This window comes from Poecile atricapillus, chromosome 2, assembly GCF_030490865.1.
Source record: "Poecile atricapillus isolate bPoeAtr1 chromosome 2, bPoeAtr1.hap1, whole genome shotgun sequence".
Classification (NCBI taxonomy): Eukaryota; Metazoa; Chordata; class Aves; order Passeriformes; family Paridae; genus Poecile; species Poecile atricapillus.
The window spans coordinates 122,207,232-122,235,145 of NC_081250.1; the positions used below are offsets into that span (position 1 = coordinate 122,207,232).

The window sequence follows — 27,914 nt, forward strand, 5'->3', positions numbered from 1 at the left end:
ATTACAGTGTTAAGTGACAAAATTTTTAATTAATTCTCTTAAAGCCTGTTCCTCTTGTTAACAGATTCTCCCTCTAAGAATATGCTCAAAACCAATAAACTCTAGAAACTCAGTAATACTCTGCAATGTCAAGAACCAAACTCAGCATCACTTTTCATAGAGGTTTGAGCCTCCTGCTTTCTAAGCAGCCAATGTCACAGTGACTGTGAAGGAAACAGGGCAAAACCATCATCCTGGGTCTGGAGAGGCATTGTACTGACCTCCAAAGGAGTGAGAGAACACTACCACACCCCTCTCAAACAATCCTTCACAGCTAATGCTCAGGATAATACAGACAAGTTCTAAAGGAAATTTACTTCTGATTTCTCTTTCAAACACAGAGAAGATTAACTGCAATTCTTTTTCTTTTTAAGAAAGTGTCTGAAGAATACATTTTTAAAAGAGGGGAGGGGCAGACAGAAATTAAGGGGAAAAGAGGAAAACAGAAAAGAGGCAGGGAGAAAGGGTTTAAAAATAAAAATGAGAAAAGATTTCACCATTTGATTTCCTTTACATGAATCTGAAATGAAATTATGATTTTTTTTTTTTACTTTAGACATCAAGATAGAACAATCACTGAGCATGTGCATGAGATATGTACCTCAGAAGGTTTTGCATGCACTGAAGGCAACTTGCAAGTAACAGCTCAAAATGAAGGATGCAAGACATCAGTATACATTCTTTCTATTATTGAAACAAGTTTCTAAAGCCACCTGAAAGCTTTTTGAAAGCACAGGTTGCTCTGAAGGAAAACTCAGAAAACGTAGGAAATTACCTGTCAAAGCTCTCATGCCAAATCCCAGCCTTTTGTTTATGCCAGAGATGCAATATTTCCAATTCCATTGTAAAGCCAGCCGAAATATCTCTTTGGGAAATGTGTTTTAGTTAATTCAGTCTGGTTTTCTCCTGTCTGCTTACTGTTGATCACACACCATCACATCGTATACATCTAAGCATTATCTAAATAATAGATTCCCTTACAGTTCAACCATTTTAGGTATGTGCATTAAAAATTCTTCCATGAAAGCTCACTAGAGGTTCTGCATTATCCAGTCATCCTATAGCTGTGTTGATTTTCATCCTACAAATTTAAGTATCTTGTTACAATTACTTATTTAGCGCTATAATATACCAACACTTCAACACGATCTAACACTCAGAGGAAAATGTCATACCTGGATTATTGTTTACATTGTTTTTGGGTGGTCTAGGCGTTGGTTTGGGAAGGGTAGTTTCATTCAATGCTTTGCTAGCAGCAGCATGTTGGGCCTTTTTAATACTGCTTCCTTCAGCTTCCCATGTCTGTTCTCCAAGAGTCAGCTGCACTGTGAACATCTTCAAAGACAAAGAACAGGTAAACACTGGCAAGATTACCACTGTGAATTAGAACAATCCGTATGAAAGCTTCCAGGGCTGAAGAGAAACTGTGCTCTCTTCTCATTGTATTCAACTCCCAGATAATACATCTGATTCTTCACCAGAGATCAGTGAGACCTTATCAGCAAGCAACATTTGGCCTTTCAAATCACAAAGTAAAATAGTGGAATTGTAGTGTCAATTATCAAAGAACAGAACAATATTTAAACCAATTAAGAATAACTTCAAACTGATCCTCTGCTCTTGGAAGACTATGTACAGTTCAGCTAAGAACACATTTCTTCATATATTTGAATATGTTTAGTCATTTTACTTGTAGAAAAAAAAAATATTAAGCATGATACTGAGAAAAAAAATAATTTTGTAATAATTATGAATGAATATAAATGACTACACACTTCTCAAGGCAATAGAGAATTTGGCCCAGATTATTTTAGAGAGTGAATTAATTTCTCACATACCCAGATTTCTAAAAAAAATGCCTTTTGTTAGGGCAGAGTCACAACTCAAATATGTTCAAAAATATTAAGTAAGAAACAAAAGAAATATTATCTTTTAAAATGAAACTGCAGTTCTTAATGTAAAATCTATAGTGAGGATAGGAACTGTAAACATCCAGAGCTCAGAAATGGACTGATAAAAACTCTATATTTCAAATTCTAACAGAGGGCTATTTCAAGTATCCATGCTGTGCAAATTGTGCAGATAAAACTCAATGCATGCTTAAGATATTTGACAGAGTCTATATTCTGTATGATACATAACTGTTTTATTTAAATTTGAGCACATCACATTTGAGCGTCTGAGAACAAGGGGAGAAAGGCTAGGAACTCAATATATTTGCCATATAATCCCTAGGTAAAAGGCAGGACTTAATAGTCAGATACACACAGTAAACCAAGATATCACCTACTTGATACTTTAGTCAACAGAAAAAAAATCTACATATTAGTATGACCAGTATATAAAGTAAAATTTTAATTTTGACAGCTCTCTAATTTTTAAACTTATTTAAACTTGCTAGATCCAGGACTACGTTTTTAGAGATGAATATGGTGGGCAGCCTTTAAATCTGCCTTTACATATACAATTTTTTAGCATGTGCTTGCAAACAAGCATTTGAACACAAGTATGTATGTGTCTCTCAACTCAGCCCTCTGCACATGCATACACTGCATTCAAACTGAATGCTATAAATACATCCTCGTGTCTTAATTACAGCCCTGAGATTTGGCCTACTGTTACTTTCAGAAGCACAATGCAAGTCCCTGTATCACAGCTCCTATTGTCATGTTGGTTTTGCCACAACAGTCACAATTTCCTCATAGAAGAAAGAGAGAAACATTCTCTTCATTTTACACTCTGTCAAACCCTGCCTCCATCTGAAACCTAAGATGGGCATTAGAGCTAAATACCCATAATTATATAAATTACCTACAAACATACATCCTTATTACTAAAAAAGTTGAAAATTGATTTCTGGATCTGGAGTTTATGTATTTCATATTTTGCAAGGAAGTATCAATGTAGTATTTTTATAGGAGGAGGAAAATCCTGAATTTAAATGAAAATATGATTAATAATGGCTACTTATCTACCTATAACTCTTAATGCTTAGAGCAATAAATAGGAACTCAGGATGATAAAGGGCTTGCTCAGTAAACTTCTGCCAGTCAGAGCACATTCTCACTTAACACATCTGCAAAAAAATCTCCTGCTAAAACCGACACAGAGAAGTAGATTTACTCCTTTATTAAAAGAATGAACCTGACTAAATCCAAACTCTGGAGCAGACAATGGAACATTCAAGCCCTGGAATACCAGGGCTAACAGTTCCACTATTGACTGAGAGACATTTCTCACCTGAGGAAGTTTCTACTCCTTATACCGAACATAATCTACCTGATGTCCAGAGAGCAGAAATGCAAAGGCCACTATGCTTGTTCTTGTTTTTACTCTGCTGTGCTCATAAGGCCATTCTCTCTAAGCTCTGACAGGTCTTTACTCCTCACTTCTTCTGTGTAAAACCTTCTCACCTCCTTCCCAGCTTTTGAAGTGCTACATCCCTTACCCCTTTCCCTCTTTTCTATACCACCCTCAGTTTTCTTTTGCCACTGTTCCTTTTATATTTGTGTCCTGAAATGACACTGACATAGAAGGACAGAAAGATGTGATCAATCTGACCAACATAGTCCAAAACGTCATTTATGCTAACAAAGACTTTCTGGTTTTTCTTATGATGAAGAATCTGCCTAGAGGGCAGACTCCTAGAAACCCTAACTGCGCTGTTAGGAAGAGCCACTCCTCTCCCAACTGTATTGTTTCTAGTTTTCCATTTCAGCCCTATTGTCTAAACTTATTTTCCAGAGACAACTAGAAAAAAGGGTATAAAAATTAATTAGCATTTGTGGTCACAGACAGCTATCTTGCAGAGCATGACTGAAAATTGAGAAAGCCACCAGTGGTCAGGAAGAGAGTATGTGTAGGAACAAAGCAATGTGAGAAGCTTCTTGAATGGCAAAGAGCAACAGCAGCATTACATCCTTCAGGTCATGCTCCCCAGGAGAGAATCAGGTCTGTTTCACATATTCTGTCAAGTATATCATCACATTACTAGCAAGACATGATACTAAACTGCTAAGAGAGGCATAATAAACTATATTTCTTTCTTCGCTTTTCATAGGTCAAAACCTGCATAATCTTATTAATAGCACCCTTGTTCTTCATCCATTTCTCCTTTTTTTGTTTCACTACACAGATCAAAGTTAGATGTAATATCCTTCTGAATCTATAGAGCACATAACTGTATTTTTTTACCACTATAAGCACAACTAAAAGAATGAGGTAAACTGAAAAACTGAAAACTTAAGAAATTCATTGAAAATCTGCCTTCCAGAAGTGCAGGTAATGCAGACTTAAGTAACTTCACTGATATCAGTTCCTTTAAAAGTAATAACAAATATATCACAGAATAAATAAAGTTGGAAAAGACCTCTAAGATTATCACGTCCAAACTTTGACCAAACACTACCTCATTACACAAACTGTAGCAATAAGAGCCATGTCCAGTAGTTTCTTGAAAACTTCCAGGGATGCCTATTCCATCACCTCCCTGGGCAGTCTATTGCAATGCTTAACCACTCTCAGAAAAAGTTTTCACTATGTCCAAACTGAACCTCCCCTGGTATTGTTTATGTCCTCTTATCCTGTTGCAAATTGCTTGGGAGAAGGGTCCCTCCTTCCATATGCAACCTATTTCTTATCCTACTAAAATTTTAAGTATAATATAAATGTCATGTAACTCAAATCTCCTTACTGCTGAGAAACAAAAACAGCCAAAACCATACCATACCCAAAGCATTTTTTTTTTTTCCACAGAAATGGGAAAAAAGGTAACACAATAAACACAATAGCGAGAAGTTACAGAAAGTCCAACAAATTTAATATGCCACAACCTAAAACCAACCAGCAGTGTACCCTGTGGTGCCAAACACCTCCAGGAAGAGGAAGAGCACTTCAATTTCCATTTGCGATGAGGGATGCTAAAAGCAGCTCTGCACCTGCTGACATCATTTCCACCACTGAAAGGCCTTCAGCAACGGCAGCCAGAGCTGAACACAAGTGATTTGCATGGGTTCTGCACTAGCTGGCAACAGTGCGCAACACAGAAACAAGGGGCAAGGGCAGAGGCAGCCCACGAGGAGCTGAAACTGTTACTAATCTACACCCTGGTGCCTGCTGCCTCATGTGGTACAGCCACTCCAGAAATTCTAAGTACAAATCAGCTACTAACTATGCTAGTGTCTCAGACTTTTTCAGGATTTTTTTTCCTCCCCCAGTTTGCTCCTAACTAGGGAGGAAATCCAAAATTATCTCCAAAAAAATTACCCTGAGGATATTCCTCTGTATTCCACATCATCTGAGACCATCCTAATTTTTATTTATTAATTTGGACATCTAAATTGATACATGAACCGGCCAGAATTAGCTGTCAATTCACTAGAAACTTCTATGCAGTAATCACATTAGGAGTTTTAGTATAACTCTACATTGTAAAGTTGCCCAACGATAAAGTTTGTGCCCTAGAATGCAAGATTCAAAGATAAAGTATCAACTTCATGAACAAAAAATTGCATCAACGAGCACTTTAAAAAATGTCACTAATTTGTCATCACCTGCATTACCATGAAACAAATGCAGAGGTAGTTATCAGAAGCATGCTGACTGCAGAGAAAGATTCATGCAGCCTAAAAAGCAAATGCTCCAGAAAGATTAGGAAAGGGTGGTGATACCCTGAAAAGACCTTCATGTGGTCTATATAAAGACCAGCAAATATAAATTCAAAGATGAGAGACAAAGTAAAGTACAAAATGATCTACAGGGCTTCTGTAACAGAAATACAGGCATACTTTCCATAAGTGTGTTAAAAAAAAAAAAAAAAAAGGCAGCAAAATAAAGAACAGGAAGAAAGCCCTTACACTAGAAATGTAGCTGGGTTTGACAAGCACATTTGTCCAAACCATGATATTATCTGTTCAGCATGTAAGGTATGGCTCATCACCTGGAACTGTGACCTTACCTTGGCATGAGCAGGCCCTCTTTCATTCAGAAGCTTATACTGGGGTTGAATTCTATTGAAACGGGCTAACTCATTTACCAGACACATTGGAGTTTTCTCTTTGGGGTTTGCCATGTTATCTTGGAGAGGAGCTGTAAATAAAGAGTCTGTAAAGTTTTTGTGGAGAAATGTACTCTTCACAACTTCACAAAGCTTTGCAAAAGCAGCATGCTTAAAAAAGAAAATACTTTGGCTAAAACACACTTTTGCATATATGCTAAATACAAAGTTTAAATACCATTTATATAGTAATCACATGATAACACATAGTTCACAATAACAATTTTGATTACATGCAATTAAAAAAGCCCCCAAAACTATTTCTTTCCAAAATGTCTTTATGAAAAATGACAGTGCAGGAGAGCATATCCATATTCTATATTTTCTGTGCCACCAAAGTTAACTGTCAGGAGTATACTGGTTCCTGGAATTGACTATTCTTTCAGAATGGGTTTTCCACGCTTTGAAGCAGAAGCGGGTAACATAAAAGTTATGAGACAAATACAATAGATGAAACCCTGCAGTTCCCACTTATTTCTGCCAGCTTCTTCCCAGTGTTTTAGACTTTTCTCACAATAATGAAGTCACTCTCAGAACACTCCCATAGAACACCTCCCCCTTTAAGGATTTAGTTCTGCTTTTTTTTCAGACTGTTTCACTTTCTGTGGGTTTTTGCAATTTATTTGCATTTATTCCTAACACACACACATTGTAATTTCTTGTTTAAAATGTTAGGACAACACTTCTGCATTTTATACCCAGTTCAGCATAGGAGCTACAGCGTTTGTTAGGCTACAAAAGAAACACCAAATACTGCCAAGCAGTCAGAAGACATTCTGTTCTAGGGAAGAGAAATAAACTTGGAGACCTTCCTGCCCCACTAAAACTTCTCTATAAAAGATACACTGAGAATTTGACAAAGTAGACATGTTCTTTTCTGACCTTTTATATAATTGATCAAAACTTCACTGCAAATCTGAACTCAATAAAGAAACTAAACTTAGTAAACAGTTTATAGTTTATTTAGCCAGAACATTTCTCTTTGTGGGTTTTCTCCTTTATTTTAATCTTCTTTAAGACCTAATCATTATCTTTTTAAATTAACAAGTCGTCAATTTGAACAGCACTGAACCAACTTACCTGGTGAGTTGTTCAAAGACGCGGGATCCACAAGGCTGGCAGTAGGACTGCTACAGCTGGCAGCTGATTCTGAAATGGATCCATTCATTGAGGATGGCAGACTCAGGGTATTTGTAGCTGTAACTGGCAGGGGTAGCACCACAGGGGCCATGGTGGGTCCAGACAGGTTTGCTGTAGTCTGCATTTTAACTTGTGCCATTGCCTGTCACTGCAATAAACACATTATTATCAGCAGAGCACTTTGCATTTTGAATGTCCAATGACTACAGTGGTATTAGCAACACTCCTTTTTTGCTCCTGGATCTGGGTCACAAAATTGTCCACAAAAGTCATGCCTCTGTAAACATTACTTCCAAACGGATGCACAGAGAAACAGAGCTCAGAGCCAAAGAACATCACTGGAGAGGAACCCTCATACCCTGGCTCCAGGTTCTGTTTTTCAGTGGTGGGGTCACTCTGCCTCAAATATGGTAGGAAGAATTACTATTCTAGAATTAAATTCTACACAAACTATTCTGCAGATGACATAAGCACTTGCCAGTATCTTCAAGAGAGGATGACTTTGCAACCAACTGCCATAGCAAACTTGCAAACCTGTGCCATTGTTTTTCCAGTAAAATGCACCTGAAGTATTAAATAAGGCCACAAGAAAAAAAATTCCTACATTTTTTGGCCTGTTATCAAACTAGAAAAGAGAGGGGAAAAAAGGAAGAAAATACAAACAAACAAGCAAAAAAAACCAAAACACCAAAGACACAAGTCCTTAAAGAAAACCCACTGCTTATTCAGTCAACAGGTGGAGTACTTCAATCCTTGCATAAATTACTGGCAGAGGTACCAGGATTTCCCAAACTAGCCTTTAACCCAGTGGCAGGAACTTTTACCTGGAATATGCCAGGTAATAATTATCTCTTTTAATCTGCCCAAATTAGTTTTTTTATTGCCAATACTTGTTCTCAGGCTAGGTCTACATGCATAAACTAACCAGGGCCAGGGCACCACTCCATACTACTCACTGAGAGTATGCTCCTTGGCAAAATTTGGCTACTGGCTGAAAACTTCTGCTGCTGTAAAAACCACAGAGGAGCAGCTTAGGGGCCTGCAGGCATCCCAGATAATCCACTCAATTAAGAGAGAAACTAGTCATTGTCAGTCATCTGGGAAAAAGGTTTGGGCTTTTCCTGTCCCGTAAGGAGCAGGATGATGTACTTTACTCAGCAGCATTGATATAGACTGTATTATTTAGGGTTCATATACATGAGGTGACCTGTACCAAGCAGATAGACAACCTGTGAGAGCCAACAAGCAGCCTGGGCAACTGGGACTTCTCCCAGCAGCAGCTCTGGTCCTGCTGGCCAAAGGAGAGCAAGGGTTCAGCTTTCATCCATCACAGGTAGCACCCCTTACCACTAAGCCCTTTGCTCCTTCTGCTGGGGTAATTCTCTCTCCCTGTCAAAAAAACCCCCAAAAACCCATTCAACACCTGAAAAACTTTCAAACAAAGGGTTTATTGAAATGAATAACCTATATAAAAAATATGTGATTACCATCAGTATTTTGCCACCCCACCTCCAACCCATTAAAAATATCCAAGTATCTTTACTCAGAGGGACAGTATTGTTGGATTAAGATCCCAAACCACTCATTACACCTTGGAGTACAAGTACTTTAACACAGTTGCACTAGTATAATGAAAATAATAAATCCTATTACTGTGACTCTGTGCTTTGGAGAAGAGATTCAGACTGGAATGCCATTTTTATTACTGAGGAAAGACAGAGATAATTGATTTAAGTCTCTGGAAAGGCAAAAGTAGAAAAAAAATTAAAAATTGAGATGCATTCACCTGCCCTCTTCATAAGTATCTTTGGTAAAATACTAATAGTGACAGATCTAAAATATACATAAGTGGTTAGCTGAGATCTGTTCAAATACCTCATGTCTTCAAAAAAAAAAAAAGTGCTAAAATCATATTGTAATATACTGCCATGCAATACAGCAGTATTGTTAGAAAGGCCTAAAGAATAAGAAGGTGTAGAACTATAGAAGTCTTTGGTATACAACATTTCTGCTTCCGATTTTAAACACATTAATATAAATAGGAATTAACTGAAGACACTTCTTAATTGTAAACAGTAAAGTCAATGATGGCAGAATCAGGCCATGCATCTTAAACATATTTGAAATGAAACCAACATAACATGAAATATCATCACAATAATTGAAGCTCAAGAATCTCACAGTATTTACAGCATTTTAGTCTACAAATGAGAGCATAAGAAAGGCACCACTCATATGGTACTGCATTAAATACTACTGAATATATGGTCTTGAGCCCTGACAGTTGTCAGCTTCCAGTATTTTAAAAGTTTATTCTTCCTGAAAGCAGAACTTACTAAGAGCCAAATAAAATATTATGTTCTACAGTATTGATGTTCTAAAGGGAGAAATCATGGGATAGGCCCTTTCCTATTAAGGATTAAAACAAGAAAAAACAGTTTAAGAATAGTATTGAAGAACTGCAAAAATGAACAAGATAAGGTTTAGGGGAAAAAAAGACACTAAAAGTAAAGTATGTAGAAAATTCAATTCTGAAATTAGAATTCATCATAACATATTGAGTGCTGGGTTTGTTTGGGTTTTTTTTGCTAATATTTTTGTATCTAAAGCTGCAGAAGTCCTACAAGAAACTAATTCTTCTGCATATTAATCTGTATAAGCAAAGATGCCCAGGAAGTAATATAATCATAGGGAGTAACTCTTAAGCAGATGAGATATGGAGATAATAAATTTGTAATCAGTTCTAAAAATCTACCAAGAGAGAGAGAGAGCAGAAATAATACAGTTGATATGATGGCATATCATTTTCACACTACCAGGCAGCCAATCTTCAATGTCATGACAAAAGGTGACAAAAACTCTATGTTCCATCTTTTCTTTACATTTTTTACATATATACACCAGTGTTGTACTGTTTTATACACAGTGAAACAAAAACATTTTGGGGCCTTCCAGCCACAAGCACAAACATAATAAAATACTATGCTACATAAAATATAGGACTTGGGGGAGAGAGATTCCACTAAGCTGGTCAGAGATGAAATGCAGTTATACAATAAAAATATTTTTACATCTTCTATGCAGGTATTTTTGAAAAATCCAATATACACAAAAGAGATGGTTCACTTAGGATGCTAAGATTACAATTAGAAAAGTCCACACACCCCATTTCAGGAGGCTACCCAACTCATATCTAGGAAATTTCTACATCCAAGTGTCTCCAGAGAGGCTCCCCTTCAAGTTCATCGGTGGTTACGGACACTCGCACCTCTCAGAGAAAGCTGGACTGCACAGCTGGGCCTCCCAGCTTTGTGCCTTTACTCAGCTGCCACGCCAAGACACAAAAGAAATGATATTTCCTAATGTTTTAATCACACACATCTATCCAATCAGTCTGCAAGTTGCACTGCTGCTGTTTTTGCAAGGCTACACTGCAGGGCTTATGGTGTGTTACAAGCTGCTGCAATGGTTTCTCCTCACAGTCTCATCCACACAGATACAGTAGAAATGCAATAGCAAACACATAAAGGGATGCAGATATACTAGAATTGCATTTTACTTCACTTCCCCTTTTGAGCATTTAGTACATAGGCAGCAACACAGGTTTCATTAAACAGTTGGTATTGACTTTCTTATTAAATTATGTACAAGCTGTGAATTTTCCTGACAAATTAAAAATGACCAAACCAAACCCACACAAAAACAACAAAACAAAACTCCTCACATTTTAAAGTGAAAATATTGCTGTAAAATAGTTCATTAATTTTTTAATATACCAGGAAACACAAAGTTGTTGTGAGTTGACCACAAAAACTGTTCTATTGCTCACCACCTCAGCTGGACGGGGAGACAAAATATAATGAAAGACTTGTGGGTCTAGACAAGTACATGAAAAGATCACTCACCAGTTGCTGTCACATGCAGAACAAGCTCAGCTTGGAGAGATTAAATTATTCTCAAGCAAATCAGAGTAGGAAAATAAGAAATAAAACCTAAATCTTAAGAACACCTTCCTCCCACCCATGCTTTCTTCTCAGGCCTAACTTCACTCCTGAACTCTCCACCACCCAGAGAGATGGCGAACCAGGGTTACACTCAGTTCATCACATGTTGCCTCTGCCACTCCATCCTGCTAAAGGGAAGACTCCTCATACTCTTCCCTGCTCCAGCATTGGGTCCCTCCCACTGGGCGACATCCTCCACAGATTCCTTCAACACAGTCCTTCACACAAGCTGGAGTTAGTGAGCTGTTCCAGTGTGGATCCCTTCCACAGGGTGGCATCCTTTAGGAACAGAATGCTCCAGTAAGGGCCTCCCACAGGGTCACAAGTCATGCCAGCAAATCTGCTCCAGCGTGAACTCCTCTCTCTCTACATGGGCCACACATCCTGTGGGTCTCCTCCACGGGCTGCAAGTGGATCTCTGCTCCACCACGGATCTCCATGGGCTGCAGAGGCACTGCTGTCTCACCATGGGCAGCACCACAGGCAGCAGAGGGGTCTCTGCTCTGGCACCTGGAGCACCTCCTTCCCCTCCTTCTGCACTGACCTTGGTGTCTGCACTGACCTTGGTGTCTGCACTGACCTTGGTGTCTGCACTGACCTTGGTGCCTGCAGGGCTGTTTCTCTCACATATTCGCACTCCTCTCCTCTCTCGCTGCACTTTGTTAGGCAGCAACTCTTCCTGTTGCGTAAATCTGTTATCCCAGAGATGCTACCACCAACACTGACGGGCTCAGCCTTGGCTGGCAGCAGATTCATCTCGGAGCCAGCCGGAATTGGCTCTATCGGACACAAGTGAAACTTCTGGCAACTTGTCATGGAAGCCACCACTGTAACCCCCTGTTACCAAAATCTGGCCATGCAAACCCACTACAAATATTTAGTTACATTTATAGATGCAGAATAATTTTAAAAATTGTGAATAGACTTGCATCATGCTAAAAGCATACACTTGTATCATGCTAAAAGAAAAACACTTTTTCTGATTATTATTACTTTTTGTATTTTTCTGGAATCACTTTATAGCCCTGGATCTTATGACACAGAATATGAACTAAATGGTGACACTCTTAGACTATGTGACAGTAACTGAATAAATAAAGATTAAGTAGATAAAACACCACAAAAGGCAGAAAGCATGGACAATGAGTTTTTAAACCAGATTTGTACAATGTGGGAAAAACGAAAAACTTGTATTAGAAAGACAAGTTGTATGCACAATCAACAGACAGAGAAACTAATTACCCAAACAGGCAAAATAGAAGGCTGGATTTCATCTATGCAGAAAGTGAAAATGCACATATGCAGTAGAGTCACCACACTTCCACATTGCTCTGTCATACAACCCAGAGTACCAAATTTAATCTGTGTACAAGTATGTAATGGTGGTACATACTACATACTGGTGAAGGACTTTACAAATGGAACAACTGAGGGCCAGCCACTGCTGAGTGAGAAAAATTACTTGACATATGTTTTATATAACCAAGGGTTCTGCTTATACCTTCTGATCAGCGTCCATTTTTCACAACAGTATTACTGTTGGTCCCAGATCCTTTTCTGCAGAACTGCTACTCAGCCAGTTCTAGCCCGTGCTCTCTTTGTGAATCTGAATGTTTCCTAGCTAATGAGACTTTGTTCTTGTCTTCCTTGAATTTTCTTATTAAAAAACCTCAACAAAACAGAAAAAAAGGAAAAAGACAATAATTTATTTTTTCCAAGATCACATCAAATTTTAATTCTAATTCCAAAATGTTTGCAAGTCTTCTCTAGATGTTTTATAGCATCTACAAATTTAATAATTGTACTGTTTCATCCACATCATTAATGAAAACATTGAAAGGTACAGGAACTGCAATCCAATAGACTGGGAGCAATATCTAAGCAGCCAGCAAGCATCTCAAGGGTTTTTTTCAGACCAACACCCATTTTGGCTAGAAGCTTGTTAATGTGATTCTTCTGTGAAAGTCCCAAGTCACAGAACTCTAATACTTAACAGCTTCCTAATTAAGAAGGATGTAGTTTTAGTTTTAAAATTCCATTAAATGCTCTGTTCTTCTTTTATTCTTCTGGTATTAATTCATTCGCTCAGTTACACAAAAGCATACAAAACTGCCTAAAGATAAAACATATTTCTGGTGTGCCATTTTTCACATTTACAGCAAATATTTATACATTTGTGGACATTATAATAAAAAGTACTAATGAAGTTCTAAGTCTTATGTAATTTCTTTTTATTGTGTTATATCTAGCAGCTTATTTGGGGTTGACAAAAAACACACAGTTCTGCATTACCTTCAGAGCACCTTAATTAGAACTTTTGACTTCTAAAGCCAAGTAACAAGATGGCCGCACAGCAGCAATTTAGCAAGAGTATGACTTAAAGCAACAATCAACAGATGGTTATGCAGACTTATTAGCAAAATTTATCTTATTTATACATTTTAAATAGCAAAAATTAAAATATTAGGCAATAAATTGCACAGGGTTTCTCTGTTTTTAAAACATTTATTTTTTCTCTGTTACTGCTGGTCCCCCTCGTTTGTTCTTCCCATTTGCTCCTCCATCAATTGCATACCTTTTTGCCTTATGAGGAGTGCTTTGGCAACAGCCAAACTGATCTAATGATTTGCTGCCAAAGCAAGGCACAATCCCATGTCTTCTCTTACCTGCAGCAAAAAGCCAACACTTTCTGTCCATCTCACTGAACCAGTTCACATGGCAGGTAAGGAGAAAGATCAGAGGAGCATCTGGTCTGTACAAGGAGGGCCACAAACTCCTGACCTGGAGTGGGTGCAAGGAATTAGCCCTTTCAACTCCTGCTAATCAGCTTAGCTTTGCTGTCAAGCCATACACTGAAGTTCATCTCCTTCACACTGCTCCTCACAAAGCCCGTGATCTCATCCCTGATGATTACATCTTCAGAAACCTGTGGCCTGGTTTCTTTTTTTTTTACTGTGCCTTACAGTAAAGAATCTTAGTTTCAATGGATATGTGAACATAGCTACCAGCTAATTAACAGCTAAGTAATACATGACAGCAAGTGATGCCTTAAAAGCATTGTACTTTGCAGAAGTATAAGATGGGTGGGGAAGAAATCACTAACTCTTTTATTTTCACTGCTTTGGTAAGACATTTTACAAGCAAAGGAAGTGACATAGAATATTAGGGACTAAAACTCAGAATTTAAGGAGCTGCAAGGTTTACAAAAGTTACCCTTCTTGCTCAGTGTTAAACCCTGTCCCTGAAGACTAAATACTACAGTTTCTTACAACGTATTTCCTCTGTGCTTGGACTGGAGCAGAAAAGGGTTGTAGATAAAGCCCCAGGAAGGCAAAGAAGGGCCAAGCAGCTGCAGTGAACACCAGTCACAACATCAAATCCCATCACACTTTCAGGTATTATCACCCATGGAGGACTATCCTTTGCCAACTCTCATGTACAATCAGTAAGAACCTTCCTGAGGAAAGGAAGATAGGTATTTTTGGGAGGAAAAAAATCAAGTAGGAAACAGACTACAAATCTGCAGTCATATTTTTCAACCACTTCTTCAAACAGCAGTCAGCTCAACCTCCCTTTTGAATTACTACACAGAACGGGCACATTAAAACAACATAAAAGGACTTAAAACTCAGAAAACTGCGGTAGAAACTGCTTCACCTTGCACATATCTTTAGTCATGAAACCATACCTGTTCCCTAACTTCCAACACGATGTTGATCCAATTTGGTACAAAAAGCATGCAAGTCTCTAAATCAATGACCACATTACCATTATCACAGAATCACGTGTGGGAGTACATATTATTTATATCGGTCACTGGTTCAATCCTTCAACACTCACAATCCTAACAACTCACTTTAAAATTGTTTCACGTAAATTTGAAAAGAAAAAAAACAAATCAGACAAATAAGGCACTTAATTATGGAATCAAAGACTAAACCTAAAGATTTTCTCAGTCAACAAAACAGCCAAACAAGGGGACTTTTGCTGCCATTTAATTATGATGTGTTAGCAACAGGGCAAGAACAGAAGCCTTACTCTGCAATCAAAACTGGGTATATACAACTTGAAATACATAGAATATGTCACAGAGTAAATATAATAAGCAAACATCTAGGATGCAATAAATTGCTTAAACCACTACAGCAAAAATCAACTTATATATTTTATATTAGTTAACTAATTAGCTAACTAATATGAAAAATTGGTGATCAACAATGACATCTATGTGCACAGGACCTCTCACACCAGCACAGGCACCCATATGACATGGCACTGCTGTACAGTGAGATATGAGGACTCAAGGATGAAAGACATCTATAATTCAGATTTACAAATATAAGCAAGGTGTCAAAATTGTCACTGGAGTCAAAGTAAATGCAGCATGGGATTACCGTGGTTTACCAGAATGTACTGAGTTTGTATGGGGAAGTTTTGGCAGCAGAGGGTTACAAGGGTGGCTCCTGTGACAACCTGCCAGAAGCTTCCTCTGTGTCCAGCAGAGCCAATCCCTGGCAGCTACAAAGATGGATGTGCCGCTGGTCAAGGCTGGGCCAATTAGAAACAGCGGTAACACCTCCAACATATTGAAGATGTAGAATCAAAAAAAAGCTCTTGCACAGTTGCAACTGCGGGCAGAGAAGAGCAGGGTGGGAATATGTGAGAGGAACAACTCTGCAGACACCATGGTCAGCACAGAAGGAAGGGGAGGAGTGCTCCAGGCACCAGAGCTGGGATTCCTCTGCAGCCCATGGGGATGGCCAAGGTGAAGCAGCTCTGCCCCTACAGCCCATGAAGGTCCATGGGGATGTAAGAGATCTGACTGCAGCCTGTGGAGGAACCCCACACTGGAGCAGGTGGATACCTGAAAGATGGCTGTGAGCCCATGGGAGACCTGTGGAGAGAGGGGCCTGCTCCTGTACTGGAGCAGCCTGTCCCTGAATGACTGCACTGTGTGTAAGAGTGACCCACACTGCAGCAGTTTGGGGATGGACTGTTGCCCGTGGGATGGACCCATGTTGGAGAAGCTTATGGAGAACTCTGTCCTGTGGAAGGGACCCCACAGTGCAGCAGGGGACAGACTCCTCTCCCTCAGCAGCAGGAGAAAAAGCAGGTGATGAACTGACACTAACTCCCACTCTGTCTCCCTCTGCTGCTGGGGGAGAGCGCAGGGCTGGGAAAGAGTGAGGGGTAGGAAGAAGGTGTTTTTAAGGTTTTATTTCACTTCTCATTATCCTGATCTGATCTTGTTAGTAATAAATTCAATTAATATCTCGCATATGAGCTTGTTTTGCCCATGATGGTATTTGGTGAGTGACCTCTCCTGCTCCTTAACTCATGAACTTTTCATTGTATTTCCTTTCCCCTGTCCAGTTGTGGAGGAGAGTGAGAGAGTGGCTTTGGTGAGTGCCTGGTATTTGGCCAGGGTCAACTCACTACAGTCTTTTAAAAACCCAATACACAATATCCAAATGTGGTATCTCAGAGATGCCCTGAGATACCACATTTGGATACCTGCCTATTTCCTCAGCTGTTGCTTCAGGAAGCAGACATTCTCTCTGAAGACTCATGCCACATCTGGCACTGCTTGTGGCAGGCAGTTCAGAGAAGCCCTAACATGAAGAGGCAATGAAATGGTAATAATGTGTGTGTTTAAAGAAATGTATTACACCAGTTGTCAGTACAGCCAGCAGACCCAGGGAGTTATTCAAGGTGATCAAGAAGTAGGCTTCTAATTTTGGATTAGCTAACCACACAGCTAAGTGGCAGCTGAGAAGCAGAGAGGGTAACTCAGTGTCTCAAACTGCACAAGATGCCAAAATGCAGGCAACTGAATCTTACCCGAAGTCTACTGCCAAACTTGTCTTCAACAAGTAAGTGATCACGAATGTTACTAAAACTAAAAGACACAATTACAGAAGTAAATAAGCTCTCTTGCAGAGACGTGTCTTTTTGTAAGGAATGATGGAAAATGCAAGGGTTAGGGCACTGACTGCAATAGTGCACATTTGCATGAGCAAGAGTCTAAAAAACTTGTAACAAGAGAAACTTAACAGAAAGTGGAGCATACTGACAGGCAGGAATGCAACTCTTCCCTTGCTTCCCTGGCAACAGCGAGGCTGACAGGAAAAAGCTGAGAAAAGAGCAACTCAGGCCACAGTGCATCTTACTGTATACAGCAGAACTAATGACCCCAGACTGTACATGTGGCTAATTTTCTTTTCTAACTGAGAGATCAGTCAGGTCCTGTGTGTACCACTCAAAGACTCAGTAGAGACCTCATAGACAGACATGAAACAGAGATCCTAGGTAGAGAAACTTTACTAATATTCATCTAGAAAAATTATGGGAAAAAGGATTTCTATTCTGTATTAAAATGGTAAGGGACATCAATCAGATTATCAAGTTGAAGATTTCAATGCCATTAGAAAACTGAAAGATAAAGAAAGCCAATATGTTGCATCAGAAACTGAGACAGTTTGGCATCTCAATGCATTTCAACCTGTTTATAACCCAAAGCCCAAGGGGGGAAAATCAGTCTGGTTTATATAAATGTTTGCTATGTTATGATAATTTAATCCGAAGTCTCTCTCAATTTATTGTTCCTGTCCAGAAAACAGAGAAGATGGTATAAAAGTCATGGAAATTTCCAACAGCCAGTACAAGCTAACCCAGTTCTCACAGTGCCACAATTTTTAAGCTCAGAAAAGACTCTGAACCATCCTGACAGAATATTGGTTCAGGCACAGTCATCATCTTGACCCAGCCACGATACCCTGAATTACTACAGGGAAGAAAATGTGAAACTCCCTCATGAAACAGCAAGGTGATCACCAGAGACTTCTTTGTGGGAGGCCTACCTCCTCCAAAACTCATCATGGTTTGAGGTAGATTCCAAAAACTAGGCGGCTATAATGCCTTACAGATGAGAGGCAGGACACACACACTGCCAAACACTAGAGGTAATATCCTTTTTGTACTTGTTTACTGCACCTGAGAGCAAGCACTAACCCAAAGCACAAGAGCTGGCTGTCCACTATTGTAACTCATCAGCTCTCTCCCTTACCATAACTATAAACTACTTATGACTTCTTGAAAACTGGAAATTTGTATCTGCCCCAGACACTCTGAGATACACAGCCATATCTGTAACACTTTTTAAGAGATTAACTGGTCATTATGCCATCTTACTCCACATACAGGTAACTCATATTCATCTTACGTTAAACAAAAATTAGTTAGTTAGCTTTCCTGAAGAAAAGTAACTGAATAGAAGGGAAGCCTAAGCCACTAGTTTAACAATCAATCATCAGCTTAAAAATGAAGAAGGGGACTAAGTAAATGAAAAAAACATGACTCAAACTTGACACACTGAGGCTACAGACTTGTTTGCACCTAAGATGTAATTGGCTCCTTACTTGTGATACTGGAGTCCAATCTGAGGTGCTTGCAAGAATTTAGTTTCTGATTTAATTTGTATTTTGAAAATTCTCTCCTATATATCTTAAAGCTGCACTTTTTTTCCCTCCAATTTCTGCTAACAAGTAATAGTTACATTCCTAAACTCTCCAGTGAGCTTTGACTGATTTTAAATTACAACATACTCTTACTCTAAGTGAAACATCCCTCCAACTGTTATTTTGTTCTGAAGCATGCAACAATTACTTATTGACTTCAATCCCAAACTAAAAATTGCATTTTATTAGTGGAATTCAGAAAATCATCTGTTTTCCTTGACTGCCTGTGACAAACTACTTCTCATATAATTTAAAGTAGTGAATTTGATGAAGTAGCAGAAACATGCCTTATTCTTTGAAATGACCAGCCCTCCTCATATTGTAGTTAGCTGGCTATAATTAACAGCTACAAGATCCTCAGAGAAGGCAGTTTCAGTAGACATAGTAACAGGTGTTACACTCTATTTTTAGAAGTAGATAAAATTCTGGTTTAGGTGCCTTTTTTTGTTCTCCATGAGTGTATTTAAACAAAAACACTGTATTTGACAGCTAAAGTGATGAATGCCCATGCTGAAGTATCATACAGCTTCCAAGAAGTTGCAGCTCCCAGAAACAGCTGCGGTCAAATTGCCACCTTCTGTTCATGAAACATTCCTGGAGTTCCCCCTTCTCTCAACTCTTCCATAGACAGTTTTTTAATTGCTTGGCTATAAGATAATGTTGACATACAGTTCGCACAGAGACTAGCTCCCTGCTCACTGGGGGACAGGACTGGGCCTCTGCTAACAGGCAAAGAGTACCTATGAGATCAGGAGTTCTGCACTGATTTGACAGACCCTTCTTCCTATTTTAAATGCAGCTCTCCTTAGTCAATGAATAAAGCTAAAATAATTTCTGGGTATTCTATTGGGCCTACCAAGTGCTATGACTGAAGACAAGCACAAAATCTCAGTTTTCAACTGAATAAAATTAAGTTTAAAGATGCTGTGTTTGGGGGAAAGGTAATGATCAATGCTAAACCTTAGCTGAACATTAAAAACCTGCCACAAATTCAGCTGCAGCACAGAGACTACACACAACTAGCAGGATGGTAAAATGTTATTTCTGGAGTTGAATCAGCAAGGAGGATACTAAAGTAACAATGGACAACAGAAAGGAAGAGTGCTGGTAAAAAGACATTTGTTTCAAATTGAGCACACTGAGGGCACAGAACCAGCATAACAAAACCAGGATTTTTCCTCCAACTTATGTACTACTCTTTAGGAACACTAAGTAGGATACATCATAAAATAGCAAATAAGAGACCTTCATCTGTACAGCTGATGATTCAGAATAACTTGTTTTCCCAGACCAAAGGAAGTTATAAGCATAACTACCGCAGAAAAAATAATGTAAACAAACTGAATTAAAATTTGGAACTGTCTCAAGTATTTTTACGCAGATAAAGTCAGAAAAAAAACAAAGGATAAGTCTGGCTTAAAGCGCAAGCTGATGCACTGGTAACATGAAATTATTTCATATACTAGGAAAGAGTACCTGGAATTGAGCAAAAGCGAAAAAAAAGTTTGCATTTATTACGCATGGCAATGCTGTATCATAGGCTCACAACCACCTAGAGGACGGATGGATGGATCATGCTGTGCTGCCCTTCAAAGGAATGTCTTTCTTACCACTTACTGTACTTTCAGGGCTCCAGGGCCATTAGACTCAGCAGGGCAAAGTTAGCTTTTGTGACTCTGGAACCACCCTAAAGTAGTGTAAAAGAACAAACTTGCTTTTGAACTTGCAGGGAGCTAACTCTTCTGTTCACTACTAAGACTCCTGCTCTTTACCTTCCAAATCAAAATCAAACTTAAAAAGAGTACTTCAAAAGGGAAACAAGACCCCATTTTCTAGGATCTCCAATATTAGGCTACAAACATATGCCTAACAGTCTAACCCCCTGTAAAAATGGATGTTCCTTGTTAACAAAGGGTTGTGCTCCTAGCCCAAGGGTCATCCAAAGGCTGTCTAGGTTGCAATGACACATAGCAGAAGTTTAGGTAGAAGTGCTGACCCAGAGCCATGGAGCAATCCAGCACAACAGCAGACACCACATTCAAAAAACAGAGCAGGCCCTGGAAATAGAACTGGCTCAGCTAACCCTGTTCATCTGCAGTGCTCTGTCCTGTCCTGTCTTGGGGATATATCAGGTATATTTGTCTGACAGTACCTATGTCTCGTCTCCCATGCTCCTGTCAGCTGTGAGATACCTGAGCAAAGGTAAACAGTACCAGCACTTGCAATAACAGTAAATAAAATCACTTCTTTTTGGTGTTAATGTCAAAATTCCTAGTGAGCACAGGATTGGTTTAAAAACCTTTGAAATATTCAAATTACTACTGTGTCCAAGAAAAGAAACAATTTCAAATCCAGGATGGGGAAGTTCATGTTTACATGTCTTTTAAAATATTTTAAATACATTTAATAACTGAAGTTTCACCAGCTAGAGCAGCCGCTTGCTCTCATGCCTACTGTAACCTGTGAGTGTTCCAAAGTATCAAGGGGCTCTGAATGCATTGAGGAGAACCAGAAAGGGAGATGAAGTTTTACAGGTAGCTTAATGGCACCCTGGAAAGAAAAAAGGCCTTCAAAGCCATCTCCTCTGGTTAATTGCCACTGACAGTAATTGGTGGAATGGCCATTTTCAGAAGAACCTTGTAATGTAATAGCAGAAGAATTTAATTAAATATTAAATTCTCTCGTGGGACTTGGCAAATACTTATGGTTGCCTGAAAGTCCAGATCCAGAATGTCCTCATGAATGGCAGCTCCATCAAGTCTGTGGAAAATTGATCCAGTCCTGGCATCTTCAGTCAGTTTTCACTTGCTTGAGGCTCTAAGTAATAAAAATTGGCCAGTTGAAAAGGGGTGAAGAAAAGACAATGTGGACCACTCTCCCTTCTGAAGAGGTCAAGCCCCATACCTAACCCAGTAGATTCAGCTAAGAGGGAATGTTGAGAGATGCCTCTGCAAAAACAGGGAGAGCTTTAACTGACTCCTGATCCAGGACAAACTTCTCATTCCCTTACACAAAGATGAGGCAGCCTTAGCTGCCATGCAGAAGCTGGACACTCATTTAATACAAGACGAGTAAGTGTCTTGCACTGAATTCTCAGACGGTCAGAAGGGTTTTCAAGAAAATCCCTCTGGAACCATTCATTACAATTCCTAGGTCCTAAACAGGTACAAAAGGAATGTCTCTTGGGTATATACTCCTAACCAAAATACCCCCTTGAATGGACATTGTCATTAGAGATGAAACACTACTCAAAGCAGGCAGGCTCAAATACTATCAGAGACACAATCCTGAAACAAAAAACAGAGAAAATATTTTCCATGGTCTGGAACGAAAAAAGCAACATCATATCCAGGACTAAAGAAGGATCAGCAGAAGGGGAAAAAAGTCAAAGAAACAAACAAACAGTTGACATGAAATTTTAGATTGTTTCTTGTTCTTACCTTGTCTAACAAAGCCAAAGCTACTACCAAGTATTATTTCATTATTATTTTGTTTGTATCAGAACTGGGTGTGCTTCTAAGTGACCCAACATTGCCCTCTACCACACCTACATTTCCACCTTGGGAACAACTTTATCTTGATTTCATCCTTCAAAATGTATCAGTTGCATGGATGTGGCATCTGGGTGACATGGAAAAAGTTCTCTATCACTTGCAGACAGTTACTTATCCAGACAATTCCAGTTACTGATACCAATCTGCACATTTAGTATACTGATATTTCCTTATATCCATGTAACAATGCTTTTTTTAAACTGGGATCATTGTAGGAGAAACTGGGAACCCCAAATACCTAACAGGTGCAAAAAATAAGAAACTAAGACTAGCAAAAGCAACAAATAGTAGGTTACTCATCTCTTGATCCAACAGGTGACCATTTTCATTGTTTTCAAGAAAATCTGGTGTTCTACACTCAAAACCACTTCCTTTAGCCTGCAGGCAAAACAGCCTCCTCAAAGCTGGCAGGCAGCAAAACTGGAAGCTGGACCACTGTGATTCTTTGGAAGTTTTCAGAAGATAAGACTGTAAATATACCCGTCAAGTGAGCATGTGCTACTATAGTAAAAACTTTAGTAAGCTAGCTTCTCCCAGAATCTAAGGACAGGAGGTTAATCCATGCTTGATATAACAATTAGCTGCTGGTTATAACCAGGAACCTCCCCAAACACCAACGGGGATCTGAGCTCAAAGCCTGAGTTCCAACCAGTCTAAAAAGTGCCCCCTCCCATCATTTTAATGGTGACTGAATTAGATGATTATGGGGATACAGAAGCATGGTGGAGTCACAATATTAGTAATTAAATATGAAAAACAGTGCTATTTACCAGAAAAAAATTAAATTTCATGATTTGATTTTATTTGGTTAAATAGAAATAAATTTGTAACGTTCTTGTGATGCACTGTATAGATGTATAGTTGACTAAAGCAAATGCAAAGATAGCGTATGACGCACTTCATTATGGGGAAACACTCCAAAAACTACCAGTTTAACAAAAAACACCCACAAAACTAAACCCAAACCACAAAACACTTACTCTTGAGATGAAGTATGAACAAACTCTAGCATTTACAGACATAAGATGTGACTTTAGTGTTACACTACCAGAGATGGTTTTTCAAAATTAATTTCTACATTAGGAGTTGTGACAAGCAATTTTTTTATTTTAAATATTTTCCAGAACAACGCCTGAGAAGACATCTCTCAGATTAATTCTTACTGAACTGTTGATCTTTTCATGCAAATACACTCTGGATAATGACGATTGTGACTCAGTGCTGACAATGAGCAGACCCTCTAAATGCAGGGCCCTTGACTTTTAATATATATATTAATTATATATGTGTGTTAACTACACTACACACAGGTTCAATTTTCTCTCTTCACAGAGTTTGTCATGCACTCCCACCAGTTCCATTCCCTCTCGTTTACTGTCCTTTCCTTCCTGAGCAAAACTGCCTCCACAGGACCCCTGCCTTGTGCTCTTTATGCCCCTCAACCAAATGGAACCCCCCGTCTTTCTTTCTCCTTTTCAGAGGAGAAAGAACTCAAGAACTATTGTGAAAAATACAGGCTACGTGTGATCCAAAGATTAGAAATGTAAAATAATAGGTTCTGGCAAAAGAAAGGCCTCTTTTCCTATATTTTAGATTTTGCTGTTGGTGATAGAAAATAAATGTAAGCAGTGGAAGGAAAAGTGGAGCTCTGGTGGCTCATTAACAGAAGTTATGTTGTTTCAGTTATCCTGAAAAAATGCAGTCTTAGGTCCTTCCCCACCACACCTGCATGAGGAAATAGATACTTCACACTCTGATCAGAAAAAATCTGTGCCCATATCTATCAAATATATGCCAAAAAAATGGCACCAAACCCCACTAAAACTCTTCCTTTATAAGGCCAGCTCTCCAATGGAATAATACCATAAGATGTATTTTGGGGTGAAGGACTGGATATAATTGATGGGAGTTTTTAAGTGTTTTCAAAGAGCAACAAATCAATAGCTATGTATTTTGGGTAGGTCAAAACAAACTGTCTAGATAGAGCATGACAGGTGCATCTTTCCTAATGGCTAGAGACCCAGTCTTGGAATCAGAGGATCTGCTTCACTATGGCTTGTTGCCTAACCTTCCCAAGGTCATTTGTCACAACACTTTACAATTAAAACACATAGTATCCTGTTCACTTCCCACATCCACACCAATGTAAACCAGAGTTAGAGTTTACAAAGCTGTGGAGGAATATCAAACCTTTGCCCCCAAAGAAGAGGCTGATGGTGCTAAATGCTTATTTATACCTGGTCCAGTCATTAAAACACCTCTGATCAGGCTCTTCTGCAAGTAAAATGAAAACATTTTTTTACAATCTACTATCTTAAATCAGAATCTAAGATTAGTCAACTTCATCATTATTTTTATGTAATTCTTGGGGAACAAGGTAGGTTGAGCTGGGAAAAAGATACATAAAGACTTTGGCTCCAGGCTGAACAACCTGAGCAGAACCCAAGCCGAACAACATGGCTGAAAAGTTGTCAGCAAAGAAAACAAAATCTGAGCTGTCCCTTCCCCTTAAAAACTACAAACAAGCAGGCAGCCTCAATCCTGTCCCTAGCTGGCAGCCATAGGAATCATTGCAAAGACTGGCAGGAGCAGAAATCTCTATATCTCTCTCTGAGTTTTTCTAGGTCAAAGCTAAGGTTCAGCAGCTGGAAATCAGTACTGGAAATGTTACACTGCTGCTAACTTTCTAGAAAAAAAAGATTTCATTCAGAAATCTGTCAGCCTGGCACTGTTTATATAAGCAGCAATGTCACAACAAAGCCTATACAGAACCTCCTTGTACTTGACAAATGGCTTATATGCATTAGTATTACTTCACCGGTGTAGACTGCTAACCTGGAATTACCACACAACCAAGGAAGACCTTACTCCTATGCAGCTCGATGCCACTGGTGATACAGCAACATATGCTCCCTGACAGAAGCACAGTTCAACCACCCCGAGCTATGGCAAAGCAAACAGCCTTCCTTGTGCCTTGCAACACTGCAGTTACTCATACACATCCCTCACGACTGCTCAAGACAGTATTGCACACAAAGAGAGGGCAAAAACAACAGCAGCACTTTATCTACTCTTGTACAGCACAAACTCTTTTTTAGTACCATGGTAGTTGCACAGGGAGCATTCCAAACATGGCTTGAGAAGTTTACGTCTTAATATTCACAGGAACAGCTTGCTGGCGTAAGGCAATACCAGCCAGATACACTGCAGGGACATTTTTTGCTTGGGTATCACTGACTTGTCAGGTGGGACCCTGAGCACTACAAGGCAAACAGCTTTGCTGCAGGATTCACCCTCACAGCTAAGCCCAAGCAGCCCACACTTCCCTAGCAAGGAATGGCTGTGACTTCCAGGCCTGGCTGCAATCAAGATGAACTTTTTCCCACCAGACACCTGAACGCTAGGAAGATGCCACCCAGGCCATGAGAAGCCTGGACTAGGCAACTTTACAGCAGTGATTCTCTGGGTCCCACCTCAACGATGGCCCCCAAACCCTCGTGCTGGACGAAGGCCGGTAAACGGCTCCGCTGCCCATCGCTGGAGGAGATGCCGACATCCATTTTGGGAGTGGGAGAGCCCAACACTGATGGCAAAGTTTGAGGCCCTGTCCGAAGTTCGGGGGCAGCGCAAGACGTGCACAGAGAGGGCTGACTAACACGTACAAACACAGGCGGCTGAGCTGTGAGGTCCGCGCCGCTGACCGGGCGAGCAGTGCCGGGCGCCCCTCGCCCCGCCGGTGGCGGAGCGGCCCCTGTGCGCCTCCGAGGCCGCGCACCGCGGCAGGGCCGGGCGGGACAGAGGACGAGGAGTAAGTTCGGGTCGCACAGAACTCCTTCCCGGGGACTGGGGCAGGGCAGGCCGGGCGCGGTCCCCGCCGAGCTCGGCCCCGCCGCACGGCCCGGCCGCGGCCCGGCCTTGGCGCAGAGACCGCCGCCGGCAGCCGGACCCGTGTGCGGGGAGCCGCGGGGAGCTGCGGAGCGGATCCGCAGGGGGCTTCCCCGCGGCCCCCGGGGGCGGCAGCGCTGCCCACCTGTGCCCCCGCCCGCCTCCTGCGCCCCTCGTCGGCGGGCGGCTGGCGGCGGCCGGGGGCCCCGGGGCGGATGGCAGGGTCGGCGCCGCCGCCCCCCGCCGGAGCGGAGCGGGCCGGCGGCGCCGTGGCGCAGCAGCGCCCGCACGGCCCCGGGGAGGCGGGGGACGCCGGCAGAGCCCTCGCCCGGGAGCCGCCGCGGCGGCGGGAGGAGCGCGAAGCCAGAACGGAGACTAGGACATCTCGGCTGAAGCCGCCCCCTTCCCTCCCTCCCGGTTACCTGCTTCCCGGGGACACTTTGGAGACGCCTCCAACATCGGCAAACACTAAAGAGAACTGACCCCGCCGCCGCGGCGGCCGCCGCCGGCCCCAACCACTGCGCCCCCCCGCCCTCCCGCCGGCGCCGCCGCCCCGCCCCGCCGCCCCCGCGCCGGGCGTCGCCCCCCGCAGCTCCCCTCCGCCCCCCCCGCCGCCGCCCCCGCCGCGCCCGCCGCCCCCCGGCGCTCCCCGAGCGCTCCCGGCGCCGCGCTCCCCCCGCGCCCGCGGCGCGAATGGCCCCGTCCGCGGCCCGGCCCCGGCCCCGGCCCGGCGGCGCGCAGCGCCCCCAGCGGCGGCGAGGGGCCCTGCGCCCTCCGCCCGCCCCCAGCCCCGGCGGGCCCCGGCACCCCGCGCTCACCTTTCCCCGCCGGGCCGGGGCCGGGCCGGGCCGGGCCGGGGCCGGGCCTCGCCACACGGCGAGGTCTCGGCACCGCGGAGGAGGAAGCCCCGACCCGGGGGGCGCGGAGAGCAGCGGCGCGGGGTCTGCGCCGGTCCGTGAGTGGGATTGAGATGGGCCTGGCGCGTGTGCTCTGCCCCCTCTCGGCCGCTCCTGAGCGCCGCTGTCTGCACCGCTCCTGGCGCGCCTGGAGAGAGCGGGCTGCGGGCAGCGAGACTTCAGGCGAGGAAAAAGAAAATAAGGGCTGACAGAAATACAGGGACAAGGGGGCAGCCACCACAGCACACTGGGAAGAGGCTTGATTTTATTTTCCCTATCTGGTTTTACTCACCTCACTCTAGCTTGGACCACTAACTCTCCAACGTTCTTCCCCTCTCACTTTTCCCCTCCGAGAGAGCTGTTTTCAGGGAAAGATAAAAACTCATAAACATGATTTATGTTAAAATTTTCTTCTGTCTATAATTAGGGCAGATAACTGATGCTGGGCGCTGCCTGGAGGAAGGCTGAAGGAACGAGGTCCAGGGAGTGCAGCTGTGGAGATTCAGCTACGGAGGTTCCACGGTCCATCGCTGAAACCTCCTCCTTCAGCAGGTGGGCACAAACCCTCTCCTCCTTAAACAGTGCCAGGACTCAGCTACATAAAGCCCTGGGGTAAACTGTTGTTTCTGTGCCTTTCCAACCAAAACCAACCGTCTTTGGTTTTGCCACCATATTTATCCTGTTGCCATGTTTCAGGTTTGCACATCCCTTACAGAAGGCAGAACTAGACAGAAAAAAAAAAAAAATTAAAAAGGCAGTAACAAAAACAAAATGCTTCTGTAAAATTGAGATCAAAGTCTAAAGTGTTTCCTCGTTTAAAGTAG

At 41.5% G+C, this 27,914-nt stretch overlaps 1 protein-coding gene across 6 annotated transcripts in view; it reads right to left on the bottom strand.

The window, feature by feature from the left end:
- The window catches only part of STAU2 (staufen double-stranded RNA binding protein 2), a 171,427-nt gene extending 144,277 nt beyond the window's left edge, over positions 1-27,150 (bottom strand). For 3 of the 6 annotated variants that reach the window (XM_058832104.1, XM_058832103.1, XM_058832100.1), the window contains exons 1-4: positions 26,617-26,727; positions 7,175-7,382; positions 5,996-6,126; positions 1,215-1,374 (exon numbers count right to left, since the gene is read on the bottom strand). In XM_058832104.1, the coding sequence (XP_058688087.1) occupies positions 1,215-1,374; positions 5,996-6,126; positions 7,175-7,373 (490 nt within the window). In that variant the 5' untranslated portion in view covers positions 7,374-7,382; positions 26,617-26,727. Of the gene's footprint in view, positions 1-1,214; positions 1,375-5,995; positions 6,127-7,174; positions 7,383-25,971; positions 26,108-26,616; positions 26,728-26,827; positions 26,913-27,012 lie in introns of those variants that run through there. The other 3 variants (XM_058832098.1, XM_058832101.1, XM_058832102.1) reach the window with 3 other exon arrangements.
- Between the last annotated feature and the right edge of the window lie 764 nt (positions 27,151-27,914).